The sequence below is a fragment of the Schistocerca serialis genome, chromosome 2, assembly GCF_023864345.2.
Source record: "Schistocerca serialis cubense isolate TAMUIC-IGC-003099 chromosome 2, iqSchSeri2.2, whole genome shotgun sequence".
Taxonomy (NCBI): Eukaryota; Metazoa; Arthropoda; class Insecta; order Orthoptera; family Acrididae; genus Schistocerca; species Schistocerca serialis.
This window is the reverse complement of record NC_064639.1, coordinates 233,191,363-233,217,656: the sequence shown is the minus strand read 5'-3', so window position 1 is coordinate 233,217,656 and position 26,294 is coordinate 233,191,363. Positions and strand designations below refer to the sequence as shown.

Below are 26,294 nucleotides of genomic sequence, written 5' to 3'. Positions count from 1 at the left end.
TTTATTGGGACGTTACACTGAATGTGAACGACATAATTATAATTTTTACTGTTGAGAGGTTTAGGAATTTTTCTGTTGTGAGGTTACGCTAAGTGTGAAAGAATTTTGAGCTTAGATTAAATCAGAAAGAATTTTGTGTGGGACGTCAAATGAGAAAGAATTTTGTGGGGAGGTTACAACATGTTTACAAAAATTGGTACTACAAAAATCTGTCAGCGGCAGTCATGTTAAGTTTCATACAGTTGCAGTGGCTACGCTGACAGCTCACAGATGAAAGCATAATCGTCGCTACAGCCGACGTTCACGATCTCCCCTGTGAACCACACAGCGCCGCACAATTCATCACTACCGCTGGTGTCTGCTTCTTCGTCCCAGTTGACGTACCCAGTCGAGTTGAGAGGTTGACCTGCCAGAACACAAAAATGAGCACTCAGCCATAGCTCAAGTTCGACAGCAGTCCTAAAAGCAAGAAGCTGGGATTCATTGTTATCCGTTGCGTTTCTTTCGCGTATTACTAAAAGACTTCATTGTTCCTCCAATGAAGACAAACTTTAAGACTATATTTCTTTTGAAATCTTATTCTGTTAAAACGTTTATCTACAACAAAGGATGCAATGTGGCAACAGGCAAAATGAAATCTGTCCGGTCAGTGGGTACTGGAACACTTCTGCTGGGGGAAACATCTACACAACAGCAAGCTGAACAGATACAGGAAGCAAATGTTATACCCAAACATTCAGTTGTGGGTAAACTGCAGAACACCCTACATTCTAGTAATGAGGAGGGGGGCAGGCTAGTTTCTTATCATGCAGAGGTCGCATGCATATAGATATGATGAATCTGTAGGAATTTTGGTAAGATTACCGGCCAGTGTGGCCGACCGGTTCTAGGCGCTTCAGTCTGGAACCGCGCGACCGCTACGGTTGCAGCTTCAAATCCTGCCTCGAGCATGGATGTGTGTCATGTCCTTAGGGTAGTTTGGTTTTAGTAGTTCTGAGTTCTAGGGGACTCATGACCTAAGATGTTAAGTCCCATAGTGCTCAGAGGCATTTGAACAATTTTTTTTGGTAAGATTATGGCGTGACTGGGATTTGCGATTAAAAGTGAGACCATATGACTCTAACTGACCACAGACACGCTGTAAAAGTAAGCAGCAGACGGGCAGTCTGTCCAAAATCTGGAAAAGCTGCACATGTAGCTAGGACTAGTTTTTTATCTCCCTTATTCTGTGTTAAACGCATAGGCAGGCAAGGGTGAAATGGACATTCAGGGGATTAAAGCAACAAGCATCCTACCTACACTATGTGATCAAAAGTATCCAGACATCTGGCTCAAAAAGACTTACAAGTTCGTGGCGCCCTCCACTCTCGCAGGCATACGTTCAATCAGGTGCTGGACGGTTTCGTGGGGAATGGCAGCCCATTCTTCACGGAGTGCTGCACTGAGGAGAGGTATCGATGTCGGTCGGTGAGGCCTGGCATGAAGTCGGTGTTCCAAAACATCTCAAAGGTGTTCTATAGGATACAGGTCAGGACTCTGTGCAGGACAGTCCATTACAGGGGTGTTATTGTCGTGTAACCACTCCGCCATAGGCCGTGCTTTATGAACAGGTGCTCGATCGTGTTGAAAGATGCAGTTGCCATCCCCGAATCGATCTTCAACAGTGGGAAGCAAGAAGGTGCTTCAAACATCAATTCAGGCCTGTGCTGTGATAGTGCCATGAAAAACAATAAGGGGTGCAAGCCCCCTCCATGAGAAACACGACCACAGCATAACACCACCGCCTCCGACTTTTACTGTTGGCACTAAACCCGCTGGTAGATGACGCTCACCTGACACTAACCATACCCACACCCTGCCATCGGATCGCCACATTGTGTACCGTGATTCGTCACTCCACACAAAGTTTTTCCACTGTCCAATCGTCCAATGTTTACGTCCCTTACACCAAGGGAGTCGCCGTTTGGCATTTACAGGCGTGATGTGTGGCTTGTGAGTTGCCGCTCGACCATGAAATAAAAAATGGTTCAAATGGCTCTGAGCACTACGGGACTTAACTGCTGTGGTCATCAGTCCCCTAGAACTTAGAACTGCTTAAACCTGACCAACCTAAGGACATCACACACATCCGTGCCCGAGGCAGGATTCGAACCTGCGACCGTAGCGGTCGCGCGGTTCCAGACTGTAGCGCTTAGAACCGCTCGGCCACTCCGGCCGGCCACCATGAAATCTAAGTTTTCTCACGTCCCACTTACTGTCATAGTACTTGCAGTGGATCCTTATGCAGTTTGGGATTCCTGTGTGATGGTCTGAATAGATGTCTGCCTATTATACATTACGACCCTCTTCAACTGTCGGCGGTCTCTTTCAGTCAATAGACGAGGTCGGCCTCTACGCTTTTGTGCTGTACGAGTCGCTTCATGTTTCCACTTCACTATCACTTCGGAAACAGTGGACCTAGGGATGTTAAGAAGTGTGGAAATCTTGCGTACAGACGTATGACACAAGTGGTACCCATTCACCTGACCACATTCGAAGTCCGTGAGTTCTGCGGAGCCCACCACTCTGCTCTCTCGCGATGTCTATGACTACTGAGGTCGCTGACATGGGGTACCTGGCAGTAAATAGCAGCACAATGCACCTAATACGAAAAACGTATTTTTTGTGGGTGTGCGGATACTTTTAGTCACGTAGTGTGTATTCTAAAAAAATTGTTCGAGTAGGTCTGGAACCACAATTCTGTCGATGGCCATTTACCGGGTGATCAAAAAGTCAGTATAAATTTGAAAACTTAATAAACCACGGAATAATGTAGGTAGAGAGATAAAAATTGACACACATGCTTGGAATGATATGGGGTTTTATTAGAACAAAAAAAAAACAAAGTTCACAAAATGTGCGACAGATGACGCTGGACAGCATAACGTCAGTGACTGCGCATAACAATCGTGTATAAAAGGAGCTGCAATGAGGGAGAGAATCAGATGCGCCAGCAGTCGCAGCTTGTTGACGTTACCTGAAAAGGCGCTTTTAGCGAAGCTGTATTATCAGAATGGAGAATGTGCTAGTTCAGCATTACGATCCTATCGCCATAGGAAGGGGATTCGAACGGGTAAACGTCCATTGACAAATGAAGTTGTGGCGAGAATGATTTCGAAGTTCGAAGCCAGTGGTTGTTTAGACGATAGACCCCGTAGTGGCCGACCGAGCACAAGGCGTAATGCTGCTGAGAGAGTTCAGGAAGAAATGGAGACTAGCGGGTTGGGTTCATCTATGCACGGGGAAGGCAGCGCTCGTGCAGTCGCACGTCGCACCAGCATTCCATACACTACTGTTTGGTTGGCACTTAGGCTTACCCTCCGATGCTATCCGTACAAAATCCATCGGCATCATGAACTGTTACGTGGTGATTTAGTGAAGCGGGGGGCGTTTGTGGTGTGGGTGTTTCAAAAGATGGCGGAAGATGACGATTGGTTGAGTAACGTGTTGTGGACCGACGAAGCTCATTTCACGCTCCGAGGGTCTGTCAACGCCCACAACTGCAGAATTTGGGATACCGAAAATCCTATAACTGTTGTGGAAACTCCATTGCACGACGAGAAAGTCACGGTATGTGTTGGATTTACCACATCTACCGTTATCGGGCCTTTCTTCTTCGAGTAAATTCGTGATTCTGGTTTTGTAACTGCTACCGTGACGGGTGAGGTACGCTGATATGTTACAGAATCGCATCATCCCCAGCCTGGCTGATAAACACCTGCTGGAACGTACGATGTTTATGCAGGACGGCGCTCCACCCCATATTGCTAGACGCGGGAAAGATCTCTTGCGCTCGTCGTTTGGTGATGATCGTGTGCTCAGCCGCCACTTTCGTCATGCTTGGCCTCCCAGGTCCCCAGACCTCAGTTGTTGCGATTATTGGATTTGGGGTTACCTGAAGTCGCAAGTGTATCGCGATCGACAGACATCTCTAGGGATGCTGAAAGACAACATCCGACGCAATGCCTCACCATAACTCAGTACATGCTTTACAGTGCTGTTCAAAACATTATTCCTCGACTACAGGTATTGTTGAGGAATGATGGTGGACATATTGAGCATTTCCTGTAAAGAACTTCATCTTTGCTTTGTCTTACTTTGTTATGCTAATTATTGCTATTCTGATCAGATGAAGCGCCATCTGTCGGATATTTTGTGAACTTTTGTATTTTTTGGTTCTAATAAAACCCCATGTCATTCCAATCATGTTTGTCAATTTGTACTTCTCTATCTACACTATTCCGTGATTTATTCAGTTTTCAAATTTATACCGACTTTTTGATCACCTGGTACTTCAGACCGTCTCAAGAAAGGAGTTCACCAACGCAAAGCCAGCAGAAGCTGCCGCAAACGACTGCACACACAAGTTGCCTTACACTGATGGACTTGCTGTAAAGGCATTTACCTCCTCCATGCAACAAGCAAAGCCCACAGACAAACGTAGTCCTCACATTACATGCCAGTCCATCCAGACACACAATGTTGAATGCCTTGTCAGCGACAAAGTGAAGCCATCAGATTATTCTGCACTCGTAAGTGTGGCAAATCTGATAAGACTGCGAATGTTATGAACATTAAAAAGTACGCGAGGGAACCAAGATTCTACTCAAACAAATCACCTTATTTCGCAAAATCCTCCCCTCAACAGAAAAATAGGAACAATGGAAGTACAAGTGTCTCAATGACATTTTACAGTGGAACGTAAATTGATCGAAGACATCTGTGGAGGAAATCAGGCTTCTAGCACAGATGAGACCTTGTGTTTGCAAGAAACCTAGTTTAATTATCTAATACCCCTGTGCTAAGCTGTTGTAGCCTCCACAGGGAAACGACCAAAGTGAAGAGAGAGCTAAAAGAGGAGAGCAATCTTCGTGTGATGGTACGTACCACTCCTCACTTCTCCCCATCAGTATCAGTCTACAAGAAGTTGTAATTACTATGTTTCTGCAGCACAGAGCTTCATTATGCTCCCTCTATCATTCTCTCCATTACACGACAGACCAAGAGATTTTCGTTACCATGGAACTACTACTCTCCTTGCCTTTCGTCGTATGTGAGGATTTTAATGCTCACAGCGTACTTGGAGCTCCAGTACCATGGGCTCTCTGACTCAAATTGTTGAAAGCAGTTAGCAGAATATCTGTGTCTTCGAAAACTGGAACAGAGAATGCACTTTTCGCTGCTACAGAATCGTTCCCCGTCATCTATCAGTAGTTACGATATCCAAGTCTTGCACACAGTACTCTGTGGGAAATGTCGTTGAAGCACGCGTCAGTGACTATTTATCGATCTGGACACATCTACCAGAAGGAGTCGTCTAAAGACAGTCGACGCGGTGGTAACCAGTAATGCAAACTGGATGCTGTCCAGCCAGGTGGCTGTACTTAGCGAGGACGTCCAGTGTTGAGCGGATCACGTGATTAGCACTATCCACCACGCCTGTTAGTTCAGGAGAGGTAAGGCCAGTCTATTCCGTCTGGGTCACTTCTAGAATGAGGTGTGCACCGCTTCAGAGGTTCAAGTGCCGACCACTTCTTGAGAACCTCTCAGCTTTAGGTTCATGACAGCAAAATATCGCTGCATTTCAAAAGACAGCGAAAAGAGATCTTGCCAGGCAACACTCCAATCATCATTCCACTGAATTGTAGAAAGTATGGGAGATAAAGACGAAGATTTCGGAGAAAAAGTGAAAGACGTGCTATTACTGTTTTAATGAGGAATGATGTTCTCCAGACCAACAAAGGAGACAGGGATCAGATTATGGACGGACATTCTGCTCATACAGGATAATTCAGCTGCCGCTACATATGGGTCATTTGCAACCCACAGCGCCTTCAGAAACCATGTGGGAGATTTTCACAGTCTCTCACTCGCTATACGCAATCCACTAGTCCTACAAAAAAAATGAGGACATTTTTGAGCGAAATAGAGTGTAGCTAAGTTTTTATACTGGGATACGTTGTCGCTGGAGGGCATGGGCTTCGAGATATTCGTGAAAAACCCGTTTGAAGTTGACTTTTGTTAAGTTTCTCTTGAATAATTCGAAAACTATGGCCACTGGCAATAACGTCTCGCCAGTCAATACTTAACTGCATGAAATTTCCGACAAAAAGTCCATTAATTTCTTTCTGTAGGACCAACAGTTTATGTTTAGCGAGCAAGAGAATCTGAAAATCTGCGCGTGGTATTTGAAGACGTTGCGGACTCCATAAAATCTATAGGTGGCTGAATCACCATTTATATTGACTGTCCGACAGGACCCAACTTCAGTCCGCAGCTCGTGGTCGTGCGGTAGCGTTCTCGCTTCCTGCGCCCGGGTTCCCAGGTTCGATTCCCGGCGGGGTCAGGGATTTTCTCTGCCTCGTGATGACTGGGTGTTGTATGATGTCCTTAGGTTAGTTAGGTTTAAGTAGTTCTAAGTTCTAGGGGACTGATGACCACAGCTGTTAAGTCCCATAGTGGTCAGAGGCATTTTTTTTCACCTAACTATCTGTCGACATCGAGCGATCGCCGAAACGGGTGGTGTTGACTTCTGTCTATCAGCGGTAAAGTTTACAACTCTTTCTCAGTGTGTGAGCTAGAGACAACATTGCGTGTGGCACGTGACAGGACACCAGGTGTGACGTCATTGACTGAATTACGTTGCGGCAGATCAGTTGAAACGCTAACAGAATCTTCAACGACCTCTTTAATTTAATTTTTTAATCGCAGCATTTCACAGACTTTTGGAGGTAATGGCTTCGGTTCTGTTTGCAGAAGCCTATGAATATCATGCATGTCCGAGCCGAAACATCACCCTCTACTTGGAAAAGACCTTAGAGCGCCTGATCAGCCGGTCCCTTGTCCGTATCTTGGAATACACACATCCCCTTAGTCGTTATCAAAGTTGCTTTACGAGATAGGTATCACTCTACCATTAATAACTTCACTCCGCTGACAACGCCTATGAGCCTACAACAAGCTTCCCTGTGTGTGCACTACATAATGGGTATGTTTATCGATCAAAAGACGAATTATGACACTGCTTGAAGCGTTTTATCTTCGACCAGTGTCACACATGAGCCATTTGTGGACGTCTTCCAATTTTGCTTCGCTACTTCCTGTCTCCATGCCTTTTTAGATATTTAGTGCTTAATGTCCTATTAGATTGATTTATAGTATTGAATCGTGTCCCTCAAGGCTGAATTTCAAGAGTGATTATTTTATTCGTATCTGTTAATGATATTGCGTTCACTGTCGGCAGCTCTTGTACAGTGCACCTTATTCGCCATGATGGCTGGTCACATAAGCACTTACGAGAATCCCCAATCCCAGCGTCTGAGGCGGATGTAGGGCGCCATCATTTTATATCAGGCGGAAACTTCCAATGCCGCAACAAGCATGTAGGTCCTCCTTCATACCGCAATCACCTGTAGACCACGCCATTATTAGTCCACCCACGGTGAAAGTTTTTAATAACCATTTTCAAGCAAGGAACCTCTTTGAGGTTTTTTTGAAATTTGTGTGGCAGATGTTAATGTTTTACGCCAAGGTTAGAGCCGGCACCACTTTGGACTGTTATATTTATGTATGACGACTTTTGAGAAATATTGCACAGCTACTATCAACATGTTATCTAGGGTAGAGGGATAACTGTCTCGCGAATCAACACCGAATTCGCATTCTCTTGCAACGTGCTATATTCTGGGTGCTGTGACACTTACCGAGAACCGTTTCGTAGTAGTTCTCTTCTCTCAGGTAGCGGAATCCAACGAACAAGCGACGGTGACGGTTCATGACTTTCTTTATGACCTCTTCTTCTGCCTTTGAGTTAATTATCAGCAGATGGGCGCCTTCTTCTTCGCAGATCTTCTTTGCCTCCGACCACGTCCTCGGTGACTCGTGCAATTTATAAGAACCAACTCCATCATATTTTTCGTAATCAGATCGCGTACTCCAATGTGTTGTAATCGTCGTCAATGAGTCATTGTTGTTGTTGACACTAGGATTTAGATTTGGAGTACCTGTAAACAGAGTAACTGCTGTAGCGTAAAAAGATAGTGACACATTTATTCGTTCTATAAACAGTCGAAATTTCAATCTGTATGATAATTCTGTTTTTGTTTTTGAACAATTTCTTCTCGTTACTTACTTGTTAAAGGTCTTAGACCATGCTTACAGCATAAGTGTTAGCCTCCGATCGTTTTGTGTTGGTCCTATATCCTACACTATCTTATCAAAGGTAAATGGACACCCGTTAGTAGACATCGGTATAGAGAGTGATTACCTTTCGCTCTTACGATTGCTTGAACTCTGCTGGAGACAATTTTAATGAGGTGTCTGAATGTCTGTGGAGGAATGGTGTCCTATTCTTCCTTAGTACCCAAAAACAGGTAAGGTAGTGTTGTGGGACGCTGGAGTCTGGAGTGAAGTCTATGTTATAACTCACCCCAAAACTGCTGAATTGAGTTCAACTCGGGACTCTGGGCAGTGCAGTCCTTTTTAGGAATGTTGCTGTCCACAAACAATTGCTTTAAGACAGATGCGTCGTAATGCCAATACAAAAAGTCATCGTCCGAGCTCTGCCTCTGCTGTACACGGTACACAATACTGTGAAATCTGTTCATGTCCTTCCGCAGTTAGCGGTTCCCCAAGCCCAATAATGGGACCACAATGTAACCAAGGAAAACAGCCTCAAATTGTAAGACGACCTGTTTTGTACTTCACTGTTGGCACTACGCATTACGGCGGGTAACATTCTCCAGGAATTCACCAACCCGAAAGAGGGCGAAGTGTGATTTCAGCGTTGAAATTCACTCGTTTCCAATCGTCCACTGCCCTGTGGTGGAGCTCTTTACATCACTTCAAGCGTCACTTAGCACTGTACCACCTCAAGCACCACTGTAAAATTCTAAACAATGCAAACTCATATATTATTTGAATTAATCCCCTGACATAACTATTTTTCATTCAATGGCAAGTTTCACACGCAAAACAAAGGTATGGCATTGGTCGCAGTCTCGCAGACCTGCTTGTTGAGTTATTTAGACATAACATAGAACAAGAATTCTTTTTAACTCATCCACAGTTTATAGATATATTTTAAAAGACATATGAATGACACTATAATTCAGTGGCCCAAAATAAGAACTAGATAATGTCGCAGATGAAGCGAAAATATACGAGTACACACACACACACACACACATATATATATATATATATATATATATATATATATATATATAGAAGCTGTGTGACATACATTAAAGTTGCTTTACGTTTCTGTATATGAAAGACGACGTCTATTGGCATACGAGAGGCACTAGTAGAGCCGCTGTGAGTATGCAAATATATATATATATATATATATATATATATATATATATATATATATATATAAACCCGATTTGCATATATATATATATATATATATATATATATATATATATATATATATATATAAAAACCCGATTTGCATACTCACAGTGGCTCTACTAGTGCCTCTCGTATGCCAATAGACGTCATCTTTCATATACAGAAATTTATATATATATATATATACGAGGTGCGACAACAAAGTAATGAGAATGATTTTCTTTGCAAGATGTGGCACCCCTGTAGGCTTGCGTGGGCACAATATCTTTGACCTTGGTCTATAAGGTGCTTCTACTTCAAGCGGCACATCGATGCAACAGCTCAGTAGTGAGTTGTGCTGTAATAAGGTAACACGTGTTTGTGTCTCTCGTCACAGAAATGTAGCTGCATAATATTGCGCAACGGTATGCCATTTCTTTTTGCATTAAATTGGGCAACTGCTCAGTAGTGAGTTGTGCTGTAATAAGGTAACACGTGTTTGTGTCTCTCGTCACAGAAATGTAGCTGCATAATATTGCGCAACGGTATGCCATTTCTTTTTGCATTAAATTGGGTGAAAACGCAACGACAACTTACGGTAAGTTTCAGAACGGTTTTGGAGAGGAGGTCAAGTTTTTCGTTGGCATAAAATGTTTAGTGAAGGCAGAACGAATGTCAAAGTCAAAAGTGAAATGCATGCTTGTGTGCTTCTTTGATTCCAAGGGAATTGTACATAAAGAGTGGGTGCCTCCTGGACAAACAGTTAACCAATATTACCAGAAAGAAAGAATTCTTCGTGTCCGTGCCAACATTGCTGATAATTGGATTCTGCATCACGATAATGCGCCATCCCATACTACCACAGCCACCTTATTCACCAGATATCGCTCCGTGTGACTTTTTCCTATTTCCAAGAGTCAATACGGCGGTCAAGGGACACCATTTTCAAACAACACAAGATGTCCAAATAGCTTTGAGAAGGGTCTTGGAGGATATTACAGAAGATGAGTTCGAGAAATGTTACCATCTGTGACAGAAGCGCTGGAAAAAGTGTGTGAAATAAGAAGGGAACTACTTTGAAGGAGACAACACTAAACTTGACTAAAACGGTAAGCAACATTAGTTTCACGTCAGTCTCATTACTTTATCGTGTGGATGGATGGAGAGGGTTTTAAGGGCGCACGACGGTAAAGTCTTCAGCACCCGCTCAGTAACAGATTGAGATAGGTGTCAAGAAAAGACTCAGAACAATAAGATAAAACAGAACGTAAAACACAGGAAACTAGCTTGGAAAAATATGTGCCTACCCACACCGAAGGGTGGGACGAAGCATGCCGGCAGCAGTAAAACATGACAACCCAGTAAGAACGTGGTAGAGGGAGCTAAAACAGTATAACAGATGGTAGTGGCTGGCTGACCGCAAGGAAGAAGGGAGGAGCCAGTCACTTTGCAATACACTGAAAACTCCAGCCTAAAAGTTTAGGCCAGAGTCCAGACACATCACAAGACTTTAAAACCCTAGACACACACGTCTCATCATTAGCTAAAACAAAGGGCAGATCCACATCAACTTGTTCTTCTGCCCTTGAATCACGGTATAAAATGCAGTCTGTTAAAATGTGCCGGACAGAGACGTGCACACCACAAGCATCACAAATCGGGGGATCCTCCCGCCGTAATAGAAAGCTGTGTGTGAGAGGACAGTGCCCAATCTGAAGACGCGTGAAGGTCACTTCTTCCCGCCTGAGCACCCGGCAGGAGGTACGCCACGGCCGAGTTGTTGACTTCACCAACCGCAGTTTACTGGCCGTCACCGCCAGCCATTCTTCCTCTCACAACTCCATGTACTTCTTGTGGGGTGCTGAAATGACACACTGCAAGGGAATAGGACACTGGACCACATCCTGCTCTCTGCAGGCCTCCTTGGCAGCCCGATCGGCCTGTTCATTGCCCCATATTCCTACATGCCCAGGCACCCAGCAGAAGGACACCTCCTTACCCCGCCGTTGGAGCAAGTACAGCTGGTCATATATCAGGTGGACCATCTCCTCAGTTGGGTACATATTCTGCAACGATTGTAAGGAACTAAGAGAATCGGAGCAGAGGAGAAATCGATTGCCCCGAACACGATTCGTCCGCTCCAGTGCCCTCAGGATCGCGTGGAGCTCCGCTGCGAAAACGGTATATTCATCAGGGAGGCGAATCCGGGTAACATGATCAGGGAACACTACAGGACAGCCAATGAAATTCTCCTGTTTAGAGCCATCAGTGTAAACGACGGTAAAACCGTGATGCGTATCTAAAATGTTAAAAAACTGTGATTTAAATGTAAAATCTGGTGTACTATCTTTATTAAAATTAGTCAAATCTAAAATAAGTCTGGGTCTCCGGAGGCGCCAAGGTGGAAATCTGCTCCAACCGCGACCGAAAACATGAAGACCAGCCATATCAATCGCTGAGCGGCAATCCTGTGCGCGAATCCCATAGGGCCGCGTCGCTCGTTGCCGGTTATGAAATAGCCGTGCCAGAGGAAGCTGAGCAACGGTATGGTATGCAGGCGTGTATGGTGTGGACAAAGTTTTATACGCCTGGCGCACCGTAAATAGCCGCCGCAGCATGTGAAGTGGCGTTTCACCAGCCTATGCACAGAGGCTTGGTATGGGGCTAGTTCTGAATGCCACAGTGGCCAACCGAAGCCCATCATGGTGCACAACGTCCAACATCTTTAAGTAAGAAGGCCTCGCAGACCCATACACCGTGCACCGTTGCACCTTATATACACTCCTGGAAATGGAAAAAAGAACACATTGACACCGGTGTGTCAGACCCACCATACTTGCTCCGGACACTGCGAGAGGGCTGTACAAGCAATGATCACACGCACGGCACAGCGGACACACCAGGAACCGCGGTGTTGGGCGTCGAATGGCGCTAGCTGCGCGGCATTTGTGCACCGCCGCCGTCAGTGTCAGCCAGTTTGCCGTGGCATACGGAGCTCCATCCCAGTCTTTAACACTGGTAGCATGCCGCGACAGCGTGGACGTGAACCGTATGTGCAGTTGACGGACTTTGAGCGAGGGCGTATAGTGGGCATGCGGGACGCCGGGTGGACGTACCGCCGAATTGCTCAACACGTGGGGTGTGAGGTCTCCACAGTACATCGATGTTGTCGCCAGTGGTCGGCGGAAGGTGCACGTGCCCGTCGACCTGGGACCGGACCGCAGCGACGCACAGATGCACGCCAAGACCGTCGGATCCTACGCAGTGCCGTAGGGGACCGCACCGCCACTTCCCAGCAAATTAGGGACACTGTTGCTCCTGGGGTATCGGCGAGGACCATTCGCAACCGTCTCCATGAAGCTGGGCTACGGTCCCGCACACCGTTAGGCCGTCTTCCGCTCACGCCCCAACATCGTGCAGCCCGCCTCCAGTGGTGTCGCGACAGGCGTGAATGGAGGGACGAATGGAGACGTGTCGTCTTCAGCGATGAGAGTCGCTTCTGCCTTGGTGCCAATGATGGTCGCATGCGTGTTTGGCGCCGTGCAGGTGAGCGCCACAATCAGGACTGCATACGACCGAGGCATACAGGGCCAACACCCGGCATCATGGTGTGGGGAGCGATCTCGTACACTGGCCGTACACCACTGGTGATCGTCGAGGGGACACTGAATAGTGCACGGTACATCCAAACCGTCATCGAACCCATCGTTCTACCATTCCTAGACCGGCAAGGGAACTTGCTGTTCCAACAGGACAATGCACGTCCGCATGTATCCCGTGCCACCCAACGTGCTCTAGAAGGTGTAAGTCAACTACCCTGGCCAGCAAGATCTCCGGATCTGTCCCCCATTGAGCATATTTGGGACTGGATGAAGCGTCGTCTCACGCGGTCTGCACGTCCAGCACGAACGCTGGTCCAACTGAGGCGCCAGGTGGAAATGGCATGGCAAGCCGTTCCACAGGACTACATCCAGCAGCTCTACGATCGTCTCCATGGGAGAATAGCAGCCTGCATTGCTGCGAAAGGTGGATATACACTGTACTAGTGCCGACATTGTGCATGCTCTGTTGCCTGTGTCTATGTGCCTGTGGTTCTGTCAGTGTGATCATGTGATGTATCTGACCCCAGGAATGTGTCAATAAAGTTTCCCCTTCCTGGGACAATGAATTCACGGTGTTCTTATTTCAATTTCCAGGAGTGTATATATAGCAGCTGTGTGACATACATCAGAGTTGGTTGGCGTTTCTGTACATGAAAGATGTCTCTTCAGATCTCAAACCAGTAGCGCTAGTAGCGCCACTGTGAGTATGCAAGTCAGGATTTGCTTTAAATACACGCCGTAATGTTGGTGTGCCTCACTTACCTTTGAGACTGGACGTGGTGAATTGATGTTAGTCAAGAATACCTTTAAGGTGACAAAGACCCCATTATCAGAATCTCACTGAGTCTGAACGAGGTAGCATAATAGAGCAACGAGAAGCTGGAAGTTCCTTCTGTGAAACTGCAAAAAGACTTGGCAGGAACGTAGCCATTGTACATGACTGCAAGCAACTGTGGTTACACGAATATATGATCGCAAGAAGACCAGGATCCGGACGCTCTCGTGGCACTACAGAGAGAGATCATTGTTTTCGGCTTTGGTGCATCGTACTGCATAGGAAGCAGTAATGTGAGCAGCAGACGGCACCACAGTGACAGAGAAAACTGTTAAAAATCTGTTACTTCAAGGACAGGTCCGAGCCGACGCCCTGTAACGTGCATTCCACTGACCCCATTTGAGGTTTCATTGGTATCAAGCGGGAGCTCATCGGCGGGCAGTATCCAGGTGTGATGTGTTTTATGATGAAATTTGGTTCTGCCTCGATGCCAGTGATGGCCGTGTGTTGTTTAGGAGACCAGTCGAGGGGCTGAAACCAAGCTGTCTGCTTTCTAGACACGGTGGACCTACTCCTGTATGACAGCACGGCCATTCTCGTGGTTATCCCACACACCCTGACTGCAAATCTATACGATAATCTGGAGATTCGCTCTATTGTGCTGTCATTCATTAACAGCATTCACGGAGGTGTTTTGCAACAGGATAACGCGCCCCCATATACAGCTGCTGTAGTCTAGCAAGCTCTACAGAGTGTCAATATATTACCCTGGCCTCCTCGACCATCAGATCTGTCTCCAGTCGACAACATACGGGACATCTACGTACTATATCCCTACATCTACGCCGGGCGGCGTGGCCGAGCGGTTCTAGGCGCTTCAGTCTGGAACCGCGGGACCGCTACGGTCGCAGGTTCGAATCCTGCCTCGGGCATGGATGTGTGTGATGTTCTTAGGTTAGTTAGGTTTAAGTAGTTCTAAGTTCTAGGGGACTGATGACCCCAGATGTTAAGTCCCATAGCGCTCAGAGCCATTTGAACATACATGTACATACTATATACACATACTATATCTGCGTACTGTATCTTTATTTATCTTTCATAAACATCGAAGCTGAACAGATTAAAAGTAAACTAAAGGAACCACTAAAGAAACCTAAAGGTAAAAAATAAATGCCAAAATTTGCCTATCTGCCTCCTCGGTAACGTATCAAACTAACTGTGTTCGACATAATGTGAAAACGTCTTCCCATACCGACAATAAACTACAACATAAGATTATTCACAATAATAAATTCACTGGAGAGTAGCGTCAGAAGTCTGGCATATATAAACTTACCATACTTTTGTTGTGGGTTCTATGTAGGACAAACAGGAAGAAACTTTGCAACACGCTTTGGCTTTGAAGGACGTATGGATGCCCTCTAAATAAAAACCAGCCTTGGATCACACATTGTCAATGTCATGGACACTTCCTTGGGAACATAAAAGACAACTTTTGTTTGTTACACATTGCTAGCAAAAACTAAAAAGGACATCCTCGAACAGTTATCGTTATGTTCGCAATTTAAAAAAAAGCTCAAAAAATGCATGACGAACAGAATGAATCAACACAGAATCTTTTCTTCAATAATTCCCAAGACATTCTCTCATCAGAACATGAAAAAAGACAAAAATAAGATATATTCAATCTGCTGCATGAATTACCGTACTTTTATTCGTGTAACAAGTAGGGCAGTCTATTTACTCATAACTGTTTAGCTCTTTATTACTGATATTTACATGGTTCAAAGAACAAAAATTCTGTCAGGTATGGTCTTAATATACTCACTCTCTAATTACGTGCTAAATATTTCACTGCATTTATTTATCTTCCGTGTAACTTTTTGATCCACGTACATTGTTAATGTATGAAGACATCTGCAGGTTTGATCGTTCGCTTACATCAATTATCGATGCTTGTAAATATTTATTCTGTTATGCGATGCACTCAAGTCAAAGAGCGCAAAATGTAAGGTGTGATATCTATCTTATTCACATTACTTATACTTACGTTCAGTGTTTACTTACGGCGAATGAGGTCGAAACCAACTGCCGCTAAAGGCTGCGTAATGTGTATATAACTTGAAAAATGTAATTTATCACAAAGTATTTGACATGGATACCATGAAACTGTCCCATACCAGGATCGAGAACTCGGCCGTTTCCTTTCATAAATTGTTCGTTACCAGTAACTAAACTTCAGTTGTTTCCGCCGGCACCACGACCCCAGTGTTTAATTGCACATAGTTCAGATAACGCTCCTGTAACACCTTCATAAATAACGAGCTTGGAGTGGCTGCTCCTGTAACACCTTCACAAATAACGAACTTGCAGTCGCTCTAAAACATAACTAGTTACATATTATACCCAAAAAAGAAAACAGCAAAAAAAAAAATCACAGATCTAAACTTTGTCTCTCACATCTGCCTCTTTCATCAGGTCTTTTCTCAGGATGGGTCCCTGTATTCGGATCACACAAAGATTTGCTGGGAGGCAGGAAGATCGTTCTCATGAAGAAGCTCATCATATGAGCTTAGGCACTTTTCTATCTTCGGTGAACTTCATCTGAACACTGTGGACACAAAATGCTGGTGCGTGAAGCCACTATCAAACGCTTTCCCTGATCCTCACGATAACGCATATGTAAAATGTCACGCAGTAAAGTACGCAAAGATAATCTAGTGTACAAAATCCACATTTCCTATGCCGGAAAATGAGCTGTATAACATCTACATCTACATCTACATCTATACTCCGCGAGCCACCTTACGGTGTGTGGCGGAGGGTACTTATTGTACCACTATCTGATCCCCCCTTCCCTGTTCCATTCACGAATTGTGCGTGGGAAGAACGACTGCTTGTAAGTCTCCGTATTTGCTCTAATTTCTCGGATCTTTTCGTTGTGTTCATTACGCGAGATATATGTGGGCGGTAGTAATATGTTGCCCATCTCTTCCCGGAATGTGCTCTCTCGTAATTTCGATAATAAACCTCTCCGTATTGCGTAACGCCTTTCTTGAAGTGTCCGCCACTGGAGCTTGTTCAGCATCTCCGTAACGCTCTCGCGCTGACTAAATGTCCCCATGACGAATCGCGCTGCTTTTCGCTGGATCATGTCTATCTCTTCTATTAATCCAACCTGGTAAGGGTCCCATACTGATGAGCAATACTCAAGAATCGGACGAACAAGCGTTTTGTAAGCTACTTCTTTCGTCGATGAGTCACATTTTCTTAGAATTCTTCCTATGAATCTCAACCTGGCGCCTGCTTTTCCCACTATTTGTTTTATGTGATCATTCCACTTCAGATCGCTCCGGATAGTAACTCCTAAGTATTTTACGGTCGTTATCGCTTCCAATGATTTACCACCTATGGCATAATCGTACTGGAATGGATTTCTGCCCCTATGTATGCGCATTATATTACATTTATCTACGTTTAGGGAAAGCTGCCAGCTGTCGCACCATGCATTAATCCTCTGCAGGTCCTCCTGGAGTACGTACGAGTCTTCTGATGTTGCTACTTTCTTGTAGACAACCGTGTCATCTGCAAATAGCCTCACGGAGCTACCGATGTTGTCAACTAAGTCATTTATGTATATTGTAAACAATAAAGGTCCTATCACGCTTCCCTGCGGTACTCCCGAAATTACCTCTACATCTGCAGATTTTGAACCGTTAAGAATGACATGTTGTGTTCTTTCTTCTAGGAAATCCTGAATCCAATCACAAACCTGGTCCGATATTCCGTAAGCTCGTATTTTTTTCACTAAACGTAAGTGCGGAACCGTATCAAATGCCTTCCTGAAGTCCAGGAACACGGCATCAATCTGCTCGCCAGTGTCTACGGCACTGTGAATTTCTTGGGCAAATAGGGCGAGCTGAGTTTCACATGATCTCTGTTTGCGGAATCCATGTTGGTTATGATGAAGGAGATTTGTATTATCTAAGAACGTCATAATACGAGAACACAAAACATGTTCCATTATTCTACAACAGATTGACGTAAGCGAAATAGGCCTATAATTATTCGCATCTGATTTATGACCCTTCTTGAAAATGGGAACGACCTGTGCTTTCTTCCAGTCGCTAGGTACTTTACGTTCTTCCAGCGATCTACGATAAATTGCTGATAGAAAGGGGGCAAGTTCTTTAGCATAATCACTGTAGAATCTTAAGGGTATCTCGTCTGGTCCGGATGCTTTTCCGCTACTAAGTGATAGCAGTTGTTTTTCAATTCCGATATCGTTTATTTCAATATTTTCCATTTTGGCGTCCGTGCGACGGCTGAAGTCAGGGACCGTGTTACGATTTTCCGCAGTGAAACAGTTTCGGAACACTGAATTCAGTATTTCTGCCTTTCTTCGGTCGTCCTCTGTTTCGGTGCCATCGTGGTCAACGAGTGACTGAATAGGGGATTTAGATCCGCTTACCGATTTTACATATGACCAAAACTTTTTAGGGTTCTTGTTTAGATTGTTTGCCAATGTTTTATGTTCGAATTCGTTGAATGCTTCTCTCATTGCTCTCTTTACGCTCTTTTTCGCTTCGTTCAGCTTTTCCTTATCAGCTATGATTCGACTACTCTTAAACCTATGATGAAGCTTTCTTTGTTTCCGTAGTACCTTTCGTACATGATTGTTATACCACGGTGGATCTTTCCCCTCGCTTTGGACCTTAGTCGGTACGAACTTATCTAAGGCGTACTGGACGATGTTTCTGAATTTTTTCCATTTTTGTTCCACATCCTCTTCCTCAGAAATGAACGTTTGATGGTGGTCACTCAGATATTCTGCGATTTGTGCCCTATCACTCTTGTTAAGCAAATATATTTTCCTTCCTTTCTTGGCATTTCTTATTACACTTGTGACTAAGGTGACAAAAGTATCGATACAGCGATATGCTCACATATAGATGGCGGTGGTATGGCGAACACAAGGTATAAAAGGGCAGTGTGTTAGTAGAGTTGTAATTTGTACTCAGCTGATTCATGTGAGAAGACGTCCGACGTGAAAGTGGCAGCACGACGGGAATTAACAGACTTTTAACTCGAAATGGTAGTTGAAGATAGACGAATGGGACATTCCATTTAGGAAATCGTTAGGAAATACAATATTCTGACATTCACAGTGACAAGATGTCAAGAGTGTGCCTTTAATATCAGATTTCAGGCACTACGGACAACGCAGAGGCCGACGAGCTTCTTTAACGATCGAGAGCAGCGGCGTTTGCGCAGACATGTCAGTGCTAACAGATAAACAACACTGCGTAAAATAACCGCAAAAATCAATATGGGACGTATGAGGAACAAATCTGTTAATGGGCTATGACAACAGACGACTGACCCGAGTACCTTTGCTAACAGCACATCGTCTGCGGCGTGACCAGATCGGTTGGACCCTAGAGGATTGGAAAACAGTGGCCTTGTCAGATGACTCCCGATTTCAGTTGGTAAGAGCTGATGGTAGGGTTCAGTTGTGATGTAGAACCCACAAAGCCATGGACCAGAGTTGTCAATAACGCACTGTAAAAACTTGTGGTGGCTCCATAATGGCGTGGGCTGTGTTACATTGGAATGGACTGGGTCCTCTGGTCCAAGTGGACAGATCATCGACTGGAAATGTTTGTGTTGATCTATATGGAGACCATTTGCTGACATTCATGGACTTCGTGATGCCAAACAACGATGTCATGTCACCGGGCCATAAGTTATCACGTTTGGTTTGAAGAACATCCTGGACAGTTATGGCGAATGAATTTGACACACAGATCGTCCGACATGAATCCCATCCAACATTTAGGTAACATAATCGACAGGTCGGTTAGTACACAAAACTCTGCGCCGGCAACATATTCGCAATTATGGACTCCTATAGAGGCGGCATGGCTCATTATTTCTATAGGGGACTTCCAACGACGTCACGTCGAGTTTCTGCATTACATCGGGAAAAAGGAGGACTGGCACGATATTAAGAGATATCCCATGACTTTTGTCACCTTAGTGTAAATATTAAATGGCCATCTAATTCTCTGAAAAGTGTAGCTTCTCATTATATTTCAGTACATGTTTACGAAATATGTACAGTGTAGTTGATCTCATTTTGTCAATGAGATTCTGTATTGTAGGTAACGGAAGTAATTTTGTAATTGAATTAATCGAATATAATTAATTTCCACTGTGAAGTGTTAGTTGTACATCTGCATGTGTTTCGCTATTATGACTTCGAATCACTGAATGTTGATGACAGACAGATTTTCCCGCCAGTGTTTGCTCCAAAGGACAGTTTGTCCCATGGATATTAGAATATACTGTAGGAATTACGCGCAGGAGGGTTGTGAGCTATGATGTCAAGGTGAACCCTTCCGCCACGCCGCTCTGCACTGAAGCTTATAGGCACACGGCGCACATATATTCAACTCTTACGCAGGTATGAATGTAATCGAGGTTTACCATGCTTTAGCATATTATTGCTGTTATCATTATGAAGCTTTATTATTAGTTAAGATAATTTTTGTCTATGGCAGGTGAAATGCTAGGACGTCAACCTCTTTCACCATCTCGGTGGACACTGTTTTCTTTCCTGGGGGAGAAAGCTCACACATTCACATAGACCTGTAGTACGGAGAAAACTCCTACAGTGTCATTTTGATGTCTTTAACTTTGCTAAAAGGTTTTTCAGATCTGGAAAGTTATGTTAAAAGTCTTTTTTTATTTTTTCCACTTCCTATTTTTGATCACTCTCTGCTCGCTTACTACCTTCGTATTATTTTTCTTGTCGATAGTTTTCATTCTGATGAAAGTGCGTGACCTTACGAAACGCAATACAGCCAAGTGTTCCATTCCTGGCTACTTCTCATTTATAGTGTCATTTAATCATATTATAACTTTTAGGCTACGATCATCGCAACTGATGTGTAATTATTGAAATTCTCTTTCCACATTCAAAGCAAATTCCATAAAACTTTCAGGCAGCTGCTTTAAAAATCCTCTTGAAACTGTCTGAAGCCACTTCTTTCCCGAAACATTTACGTGTTATTAGTTTACTATACAAATGGTGTAGTGGGAATAATAGCGTGGAAAGAGGGAAGTTTTTTTTGTGATTTCCACTTCCGAAGAACACTACAATCGTCAGCCTTTGGGAAGTTCCGAAGGTATTCGTAACGTATATTCTATTTTCGTTTGTGGAATATACATGTACATATCCAAGAGGGAGCAGGCCTACGGGCCATTTTCATTACACTTTCGGTGGTAAACGTCTTGCGAATACCTACATTCGTCGTTATGTAATAGTGTCCTTTCTCTGCACTTGTTTACTCCATGGTATCAGACTCCGTCTGCAGAAATTATAATACGTCCATGTGGTGAAATAAGGTAAAATAAATATCAATTGATATTTCGTTTTCAGAAATTATTACACGTCCATGTGGTGAAGTAAGCTAAAATATCCACTGATTGATCAAAATCCCTATATTTCTATACTATCTCGTGCTCCTTTAAACACATCTGAATACTGCCAATATAGAAGAAGGAAAGATGCTTCAGAGAAACGAATGCTATAGTCCTCAGTTGTTTTCCCACGGAATACATATCCAGAGATGTACATTGCATGTGATATATTAATGATGAAAATTACTCTGGTGAGTAATAGAAGACAGATTTGGTACGTAGGACATCCGCATCTGAGAGGCATGATAATTAATTTAGAGGAATCGGGTTCAGTTGGACAAATATTTATTCAAACTAGGACCAGTTTCGAGATTTTAATATCCCATATTCAGGTTATCATCACTTATCTGACGTATAGTGTGCTGTAATTTGATTCAATAAGCAACATACTTTGTAGTCACCTCTAACAGCTCTACATTTTCCTTCAAATCTTGAAAATTTTCCTCTTTGTATTTGGTGCAATTCTCAGAAATATCTCCTATCTCTGAAACAATATCTTCAACTTCCTTATTTCGCATTCACTTTCCTGTAGAAGATAAGTCCTTCTCAGAAGATGACAGTTCTAGAATCGCACATCGAGTTTCTGTCTTAAATTATCAGAATCTCTCTCTTGCATGCACTACCTGACAGGATTTCGCCCGCTTTACACCTCGGAATGAAACAGTTCTTTGGGAGACAGTGGTAGGCAAAGGGCGGTCATAGACACTCCTCTTACTTTGAAAAAGTGGCTATCAAGAACGTGTTGAATGCATTTCGAACCCATGACGCACTTGTCTGCTACGGTTAGTACAATTGGCAATTGCACAGCGCACCATTATTTTTCACTTAAAATCTTACTCTAAGGAATCCCTTCATACATTGGTAATTACGGCGTAACTCTGTCTCAGTCGCCATTCACTAATAAAAATTTACGCGGCCGTAAAGAACCTTGTTTTTGGTCGTAAGCGCAATTACAACTCAATACATTATAGCAGTTCGGACTACTGAGCGCTGCTTGGGTTCATTTTGATGTCAGCGGCGCGGCTTGCTACTGTGCGTACACCCGTGGTCCCTACCATGTATCGCCGGCCAGCGTGACCGAGCGGTTCTAGGCACTACAGTTTGGAACTGCGCGACCTCTACGGTCGCAGGTTCGAATCCTGCCTCGGGCTTGGATGTGTGTGATGTCCTTAGGTTAGTTAGGTTTAAGTAATTCTAAGATCTAGGGGACTGATGACCTCATAAGTTAAGTCCCATAGTGCTCAGAGCCATTTGAACCAACCATCTTCTAGTATCCGTAGTTTGTGCTGCTGAATTCGTGCATATCAGGAATATAGATAAACTGCAGATGTTCTGAATTATAATCTGCCCTGGGAGAACAACACTGATATTGAAAGTGCGTCAGCACAACTTCCAGGATAAAAGGTACAGAAAAATAAAGAAATTTGTTACTACTAAGCAAAACATTTTCTTAAACAAAACGTACTGAGCTGCAGGAAGGAGACATGCTCTTGGTAAAAAAATCGTCGTTAGTTTTTATGTGTCCAACTGACGAACCTATAACTATTAAACATTTCTGTAGGCGTTAATCAGTTGTATGTGGTGCTTAAAACGGATCCAAATGTTTATATGAGCTGATCCGTAGAAAGATTATCCTTATTTAAATTTGTTTACTGTTGTAATAGGACATATTTTATCACTGTGTAACTAAAACACCATTAAAAACTTACCACTGAGCTAGGACTCTTGCAGCCGTCACTTATTAGCAATAGAAATTTTAAATTGTTTAATTATCAGTTAAATGTGTGTTATAAGTTCGAGCTAAGTTCTGGTAATTTAATTATTACTAAAATAACTTTTCAGTTGCAATAATATCTAAAGCCTTTCAGAAGTTTTCGACAACTATCTATGTATCTGCAGACCCTCGAGATCAACCGTTTGGATCTGAGTGGGAGGAGATGGTTTCGCGACTAGGTACTTAGTCATATTAGTATCTATATTTCTGCATAGTGCTGTTCGTTTGCCGCAGTCTGTAATTCATTCACGGTCATATGTAATGGAAATTCGCAACAGAATTATACGTACAAAGACTTATGGAAATATCGCTCAGATTTTTTGTGGGTGACATATTTTCAGAGCTTTCGATTATGTCGAGAGTTACGGACAATTGTATCAGTAAATAACTAAATAAAAGATGAATTTTTTAAAAGATACTGTTAGTAACTATTCATCCATCAGACGCCGCTGATGATGAAAAACAACGGAAATTCTCTCACCTGGTGTCGCTGCCTCAGATCCCTGGCTTATCGTGACGTGATTCGTGACCTCCACTTCGTATATCGAGCAACTTGCCGCTTTGTCACCGTCATGCCCTGGGTTTGGTCCTTTGCGAGTTACGGTTGTCTATAAATGGAGCGGTAACATCACGTCAGAACAAGTCTTTAAGTTTTGTTAGCTCATACAACACGTTCCATCACTTACTTTAGCAATCGAGTGCACCGTCGGGAGCTGACAAGTTGCTCCCAAAGTATGTGCTGACTCTGCTGCAGACACTGACAATCTCACGATTAAAACTGCCACAGTAAACACGGTTATTGTTCCAGTCATGGTAAACACTGAAAAAGAAATCAGGAGGTAACTGAATGCCTCTTTACCCCATTACGGTTTTGGAATTCTAAGTGTTCCTAGCCTATATGTTTACGTACTTGAGACTCTTACTGAAAGCGACGAATTTGTGAGAAGAAAAATATGAACACAGTGTTTTGATCCAAATATAATGATAGTAGCATCTTCCATTAAAGAGAGAGACAATGTTTTGCATCTAATTCAACGGCGAGTTTATGTGTTCGGATTACCGATACCAGGATACGGTTGATCACTTGCAGTGACGATATCCTATCTTGAATGTGTGGAAATCAGCTACCACCTTGTTCACGTATTGAACTTTTCTTATCTTTAACACTTGCCTCTATTTGTCCTCATTCATTTCAGCTCTTGGTTGATATACTCTAATATATGTGGTACAATTTGTCACGTTTCGCTGACAAACTTGTATAGCTTCGATATGAATGTTTTAATAAGAAGAATAAATAGGTTCTGTTTCCTGCGGCGTCGAACAGAGAGGTGACAATTTCGAACTGAACTGTTTCTAGTTGCTCAAAAAGTAGCAGTTTGTCCCTAAAACTGACCACAGGAATTTAATGAACGTATTTCATTCCCCGTACATGTTCCCAAGAGGAGGAGAATACCAGTAGCACTGTATCAACGACTTTAATTGCACCACACATCCCTTGTTAAAAGCTAAAATACAAAAATAATAAAGTTATGGTTTCTGTAGATATTACCTTCCCGTAATGTGCAAGTGAGACAGTCTGAAGTCCATTATGTCAGACTCTCTAGTTATTAATGTCATAAGTTTGAGAGAGTGACTGGCCGTCTTAAGTCGTTCTTTAGAATGGCTGTATTCGTAGGGACAGATACACACCACTTCAAGGACCAGTCGCAGCAAAGTATCTCTAACATGCTAGAACGTTACTACAGTAACGTAAGACTGTAATAATTTTGAGGTCGACTGAGACGTCTGAAAATCTTCGTGCAAGCTTCGAAGTTCGGCAGACATTACTTGGAGTGCTATTAATAAACGTTTCATCAATTCTGCTTATTCCGAATTCGCATTTTTCATATACTGCATGTGTGTCATTATTGGTCGCTCGAAATAATTGATTTGATACAAGAACGAATAGCTTATACATATAAAGCTTTCAAATAACATTAAAAATATGTATTAAATTAAAGTTTGGGCAACACAGATACTTCGATTTTTCAAACGGTTTTTACTTCCACCGTTTTACATCGCCAGGTATTAACCAGCCTAATCCATCGAAATTCTGTTTTAAAATAAACCGCAGTCACTTAAACCGATATTTGTTGCTTTTCATTTTAAACTATGGAACTTCTGTAACACTAAGTCCCTTATAATAAGTTCACGACGATATGACCATCACTAACAAAAGACTTTCATAACTGAGTTTCTGTCCACATTATAGAGAGAGGCATAAAGACGTTAGCGCTACACTGTACTCGGGACAAATTTCACTATATTAGTTAGTAAACATTTGTTAATATACTATTTAGTTGTTAAATACATTAACTAACGCCACTTAGATGCATTCGTAGAAAAGTTTTACTGTTAGATTGGTATTTGTTGCTTCCAAACACAATATTGGCTCTTATCGATGTTATTGTGGTCTTCAGTTCGATGACTGGTTTGATGCAGTTCTCCAACATACCCCATCGTGTGCAAGCCTCTTTATCTCTGAACACCTACTGCAACTTACATCTATTTGAACCTGGTTACTGAGTTCATCCACTGGCCTCCCTCTTAAATTTTTATCCCGCACATTTTCGAAATTGACGATTGTTTGATGCCTCAGCATCTCATAAATTCGGTTTTTCCCAAATGGATTCAGTACCGTCTCATCAGCTACTCGATCAATTCACATAATCCTTAGCGCTCTTCTGTAGCACCACATTTCTAAAGTTTCTATTCTCCGTTTTTCTGAACTGTTTATTGCCCACGTTTCATTTCCGTACAAGGGAACACTCCAGACAGATACCTTCAGAAAATACTCGCTAACATTTAAATTTAAATTGATTGTTAACAAATTCCTCATTTTCAGAAATGACGTATCGTCTCAACTTAGTCCATCATCAGTTAATTTGATGCCCAAATTTCAAAACGCATTTACTACCTCGGCTTCTTATTTTCTGATCTAATTCCCTCAGCATCGCCTTATTAAATTGGACTACATTCCATTACCATTGTTTTACTTCTTATGTTCATTTTATAATCTCTTCTCAAGACACTATCAATTTCCTCATTCATACTAAACTGAAAATGTCCCTCATAGTATTTCGTTTGTTCTGTTCACAGAGTCAAGAACGCATCTCTAAAACATTAAGAATGTGGAAGGACTACTATAGTCCTCACTGTACCTGTGGAGACCATGTCGTGGAGCTAGGATCAGCGACAGACTGGATTCTGAGGCGCAGGGACGACTGGCCGGCCAGGTTCGGAC

The 26,294-nt window shown here is 43.2% G+C and overlaps 1 protein-coding gene across 1 annotated transcript; it reads right to left on the bottom strand.

The window, feature by feature from the left end:
- Positions 1-26,294, bottom strand: LOC126455497 (hemolymph lipopolysaccharide-binding protein-like). Its single transcript, XM_050091248.1, has 5 exons — positions 26,212-26,294; positions 23,698-23,831; positions 23,493-23,619; positions 7,743-8,042; positions 1-406 (listed from the first exon to the last, which is right to left on the bottom strand). The coding sequence occupies exons 1-5, from the start codon at positions 26,222-26,224 to the stop codon at positions 252-254; spliced, it is 729 nt and encodes a 242-aa protein (XP_049947205.1). The 5' UTR covers positions 26,225-26,294; the 3' UTR covers positions 1-251.

Bases quoted from the DNA above. Each gene is read 5' to 3' on its own strand.
- LOC126455497 (XM_050091248.1), bottom strand. The intron at 8,043-23,492 runs GTGAGAGAATTT...CTCTGTTTACAG, and splicing joins ATCTGAGGCAGCGACACCAG to GTACTCCAAATCTAAATCCT. The intron at 407-7,742 runs GTAAGTGTCACA...GTGTTCTGGCAG, and splicing joins CTACTACGAAACGGTTCTCG to GTCAACCTCTCAACTCGACT.